Raw genomic sequence first — 5785 nt, forward strand, 5'->3', positions numbered from 1 at the left:
AGAAATGAGCATCTATGGAAAAATTAAGAATATAAAAACTAAAGAAAAGTAAAGACAAAATCTATTGGAAATTTAAAAACTTAACTCAAAAACACAAGGTACAAAGAGCTCTGAGAAGTTGAGAAAGGACAATTTGGTTAGAGCATTGGTCTCGGGTTCAATTTCCAGTCTAGAACACGTACCTGGGTTTCAGGTTCAATCCTTGGCCCTGATTGGGGTACGTGTGGGAGGCAACCAATCATGATTCTTTTTCATCATTGATGTTTTTTTCTCTCTCTCTCCTTTCCTCTATATATTTTAAATAAAAATATATTTAAAAAAAGAATTTTGCAATAAGTTTATTTTTCAGTGGTCGTCTCTCCTTGGGCCTAGAGAGATTCAAATATTCTCTGCATGCTAAGTCAAGTAGCAGGGTGCTCACACTAGCCATTCTCTGCAGCAGGGGTGAGTAAACGATGGCCCGGAGGCAGATCTGCCCACTGCCTGCTCTTGTAAATAAAGTTTTATTGGAATCCTGCAGAGCTCAATCACTTCTGCAGTGTAGTGTTGAATAGGTGCAACAAAGACCACAGGTCCCGCAGAGCCTAAAATATGTACTATTGGGCCTTTTTTAGAGAGTTTTCAGCCTCTGTTCTACAGCTTTATATGTTTTAAAAATCTCCACTTGTAGGTTCTCCTACTTTTAAAATAATAATATCTCTTCATAAGGCAAACTTCAGACAGTTAAGATCTAACTTTGGTCACAAGCCCAGAGAAGTACCTCCTTCTCACATTCTTCACTCACAGGGCTTTGCAAGAATAACTGTTTTTATCATCGCTAAACGGGTCAGAAAAACCACTCTCAGGAAAAACTCTTTGTAACCTTGCAAGGCCACGGAGAGTGGCTCTGTTTTCCCAACTACTGAATGAAGATGCTTGCCCGTATTAGGTAATTAATAAATGTTTAATGGGGTGATTGGTTACATTTTCCTTAATAGTCTTTCCTTTGTCTTTCTCGAAGCATGCTGATGAGTGTAAAACACAAAGAACCCCAGTCTTGATATCTCCCTAGTAGTTTATGAGAAAAACAAGGCAGTGTTTCCTGCTCTAATATTTCCCCCCAAAGCAGCAAGGTCATACCGACTCCAGACAATTGCCCCTCCTTGACTATGTGTCAAGAACTCTGCTAGGTACTGGAAATGCAAAGATAGATGAGACATTGGGAGCTTTATAAATGTACAAAGAATGGCATGGCTCCTGAGGATTTCTGTGTTCGTGGACTAAGGAGCTTGCACTGGGACATGGTAGGTAGGAAAGCTGAAAAAGCAGAGGGGACCAAATCACAGAAGGCTGTGCCTTCAATAGAAACATTTTTAATAATAATAGTAAGTCTGTGGGGACCTGCAGAAGGAGTTATAGCTCAGGACTCAACATCAGTCAGATGTTACTTTGTATGATGCAGGTCACATACTCAGCACATAGTAATTACTTGAATTAAATAAGAATTTTTATTATTGACAAAAGTATTTCTTAAGATTTTTAAAAATTGATTTTTAGAGAGAGAGGAAAGGAGATAGAGAGAAAAATATCAATGTGAGAGTGAAACATCCACTGGGGATTGAGTCAGCAACTGGGGCACGTGCCCTGACTGGGAATTGAATCGGCAACCTTTGGGCGCAAGGAACAACACCCAAACAACTGTGCCACATGGGTCAGGGCTTAAAAATATTTTTTGCTAGGTTCTTCCTTGATTTTTCATTGGATCACCCTGCATATAACCGATTATTATAAAAGGAGTTTCTTTTCTTTTCACTTTTAATCGGTATGCTGGGGAAGTGCATAGGTAAGAACCAACATTGATTGAGTATACATTTTATTTGAATGTGCCCTTCCAAGAAATACATGACTAGTATCATTTCAGATGTCCTTTTGCCACATTATAATGAATTAGTAAGTTCAAGTTCCCATTCTGTGCTTAGGAATCCTTTGCTCAAATTGTTCACAAGAGGCAATCATAGAGCTCTGTACTGATTCTCTTGGTCACACAGCCATGTGTCCAAGATCTGAAAGGAGACTGAGGTGGGAACACTGCCCACTGGGAATTTAGAGAGGGCTGCAGGCAGAAAGAAGACCTGAACGGAGGTGAAAAATGATTATAGTTTAAGTAGGAAGAATATGTTGGGAAGTATAAACACCTGCCCTGAACCCTCCATCCAAATCCTGCCCAAAGGTTTCTAATTCTCTATAGAGATTATTTTTATTCTACTACCTGCTATTAAAAATAAAAATGTATTAGAAGGGAAAAATGTGTCTTAGATTCTCAAATAAACCTGGATTTTCTGAGATGGAATTAAGATATTTTGGGGTGCTAAGTGGTTGAGAGTTAAAAATCTCTGTGTGGTAAATACTGAAAAATGACAAAAATGTTAAAACTTTGAAAATCAGTGCAAGTGACCTAGAGTAGTTAAGATAGAGTAGATTTCCTTTAAGAGTTTAAACATTTGATCCTGAGTAATGAAAGTAATTATTTTGGTCAGGATTTGAATGCATGCTAATATGGAAAACTTGCTGTGTGCCTGACAAATTAAATAGGAGGTGTTAAATTTTATTTACATATTCAAATTTAATATATTCAGACAAATTGTTGATCATCTACATATGTGATAACTATGTGCCTTGGATTCCCAGGATATTCTCAATGTCAAATATATTGTCTTTAGTATCTATGGATACATTACGACTTATCAAACAATGTTGTATATTTTGGCCAGAAAAATGTTATGGCTTTAATAAAAACACAGAACACCCCATATTAAGTAAAGCTTTCATAAAATACTTTTTCTATATTATGACATTCTATCATCTCACTAATTCTAAATGTGTAAAAGGAATCTCTTCAAAGTAGCACACCATTTTAAATTAATAATTAAGAAGAAATAAAAAATTATTTTTATTTCATATTTGTTTGAAACTAAATGTTGCTATGTGTTTCTATAATATAGTAGTATCTCATGGGGAATTTCAGTGTTTATAGGTAGAGGGGATGATAAAAAGTATTTAGTCCTATTTCTCATTTGAGGAAACTAAGAGGAATTAGCTCTTCCCTTAGGTTTAATTAAATACCATTGATTTAATTACATGAGTGGTAGAATCAGAACTAGATCTTGGGTTCTAACTTCTGTTAGTTATTTTATATCTTAACAAATAAAATCTTACAAACTAGAATGTGAGTCAATCAGATAATAGACCTCATTATTATATATGAGGTCTATATGATAAATATATGAATATGATTAACCATGAATAAAATGCATAGACATTGACTAGAATTACTGATAGTATACACACATTTCAAATCAATTTGAATGTAATTCACATCCCCCAAGAAAACTTACATTCTCAACACTTCCAGATAGAGAGATAATGAAGGAGTCCATGAATTGGTTCCCTATTTCACCTTATTAATTACATTAAACTCCCATTTTTTTTTCCTTGAGAGCCCTATAAGGGGCAATATTTCTGTTTCAAATTGGAATTGATTTTGCTTTCATCTGCATTACTTAATTTGTTCTAAAAGGCTCAATGGTGGTGGGGTAGGAGTCCTCAATGAAATCAAGAAAAACTAATTTAAAACTCAGAAATATCTAGAAGAAGAAACTTTCTCTCCCTTTTCTGTTAACATATACAAAGAGACAAAAATGAACGGCAATGGTCTGTGACTGAAGAAAGGTATATGCATAAACATGGTGAAAATGTGCCAAATAAATACTGAGAGACTTTGGGAGGAAAAGGAGGCAGTAAGTGCAGGAACTCACAATTTACTTTCTTTGGGTTTTCAGTTATTAATGGAATGGTTTGTTCTTTTGTCCATTCCTTAATTTTAAAAACAAGTCATATACAGAGCTCAGCCTCTAGTCATTCTAAATAAAATCTTTAAGTTCTTACCAAGGTGCTTAGTGTGGAATTGAAGATAATTTGAGAGTTTCTCTAAATAGTATCAAATCCCACTTTTGCACATTTTGAAGACTGGCATTTTCTCTGTGGATGAACAAAATATGTCCAGTATTCCAGTTCATTAGGTCAATATCACCCTCAAATATCCTTCTTGCAACGATAAAAATGGAAAACAAAACAAAATACTGTGCTACAGATGTTTGAGCTAGCAAATTTAATTTTGTGAATTCACTGATGTTTTTAAAACTATCATGACACAGGCTAAGTTGGGTATGATATCCTCCCCACTTCCACTTTTGTGGCTCTTCCTCAGCTCTGCCTCAGATGCCCAATGCCATAATGTTCCACCAATCTATACTTGCACAACCCCTTTTGCAGGAAAAAAACAGATTGTTTAATGTTTATTCAAGTATGTTTCTCCCCCCTCCACTCCCAACCCAGAGCCTTACTAAGTGCCCAGCACTCTGGAAACTCTGTGGGTGACCATCAATTCCCAGAATGCTCATGTATAAGACTGGTCTTATTAAGCTCAATTTTCTGATTTCTTGTTTGGACACAATGCACCAGCACACCAGTTTCAAGACAGTCAGTCAGATGGATGGAGCTAGATACCAAATTTTCCCTGCATAGATATAAATTAAATACAAAGACTGCATCTATATCCTCCTATGTAACATTCTTCAATATGTACATATTCCTTATCCTGTTTCTAATCACCTCACTTCAAGATGCTGGAAGAGTCACTACAGACCAACAAGTACAGTCACAGGATTTGACCAGAGAGAAAGGCTGAGGTATTAGCAAGGGAAGAGGGAAAATTATTTGCTAGAGAATCTCTCTTAAAACTTTGAAAATAAGTGCAGTGACCTATATGTAGTAGTTAAAGTGGAGTAGACTTCATTTAGGAGATTAAACATTTGCTCCTCAGTACTGAAAAATGCCCTGCCAGAAAAAAAAATAACAAGGGAAGAGCCTACGATAGCCAATCCAGTAAGACAGTCAGGATGAAAAAGTACTAAACTGGCAAGGATGCAGAGAACAACCAGGAGGTTACTGCTGACTCCCACAATGGACTGGCTGGCACCAGGTAATATGCTGGTTAGGGGGCATTGCTAGAAGGGGAAAAGTGGAATGAAAACAACCTTTCCACTCTACTCTCTGTACTTTGATGTCTCAAGCTCTGCTTGTGCGAGAACCTAGAGCTGCATAATATGAAAATACTTTAAAACCCCTCAATTATTACTATTTTCTGGAATCAGCATAGCCAGGAACTAGGAACCATCTTGAATTCCTGACTCTCTCCTCCTCCCTAACTTCTGCCTCCAAAATAAACACTCCCTAGTATTGCAACTACATTGTGTTTGGTATTCTGCAGAAAGTTATTCATGCGACAAGCATTGATTAAGTGCCTACCGGCCTCCTTGCCAAAAGTGATGAACACTTTTAGAGGAACACACATCTTCACCCCTTTATAGATAATTGCAAGGAGGGCCATAAGTAGGAACATGGTGAAGCCCATTCTCTAAGTGCGACTTCGGGAACACCTGCTGTCACTTGAAAGAAAGAATCTGGCTTCAAGAAGTAAAATAAAACAGAAATGCAAAGCTGATCTGCAGGATTCTACTATGCAGTCTGCAAGTCCAGCCCTCACCCAGTTCAGTTAATGGGCCTGGACTGGACAAAAGGCAAGGTCTTGCCCAGGCCAGGAGATAAGGAACATGTGTGAGTTATGAAAGAGCAAGGCAGAGAGCCTTCAAAAATAGAACTCAAAAGCATGGTAGCTGGGGCAAGCGTGGACTTCTCTCCCTTTGGGAACCAGCTGTTACCTACTTTCTCTGCTGGGCTGAAGAGC

The 5785-nt window shown here is 37.3% G+C and overlaps 1 protein-coding gene across 1 annotated transcript in view; it reads right to left on the reverse strand.

Annotated features, from left to right (window-relative positions):
• DCC (DCC netrin 1 receptor) overlaps nt 1-5785 on the reverse strand; it is a 349712-nt gene that overhangs the window by 41048 nt on the left and 302879 nt on the right. The window contains exon 19 of the mRNA XM_015565696.1: nt 1120-1172. Within this exon, the coding sequence (XP_015421182.1) occupies nt 1120-1172 (53 nt within the window). The remainder of the gene's footprint in view (nt 1-1119; nt 1173-5785) is intronic.

Source organism: Myotis davidii, unplaced genomic scaffold, assembly GCF_000327345.1.
Source record: "Myotis davidii unplaced genomic scaffold, ASM32734v1 scaffold520, whole genome shotgun sequence".
NCBI classification, from domain to species: Eukaryota; Metazoa; Chordata; class Mammalia; order Chiroptera; family Vespertilionidae; genus Myotis; species Myotis davidii.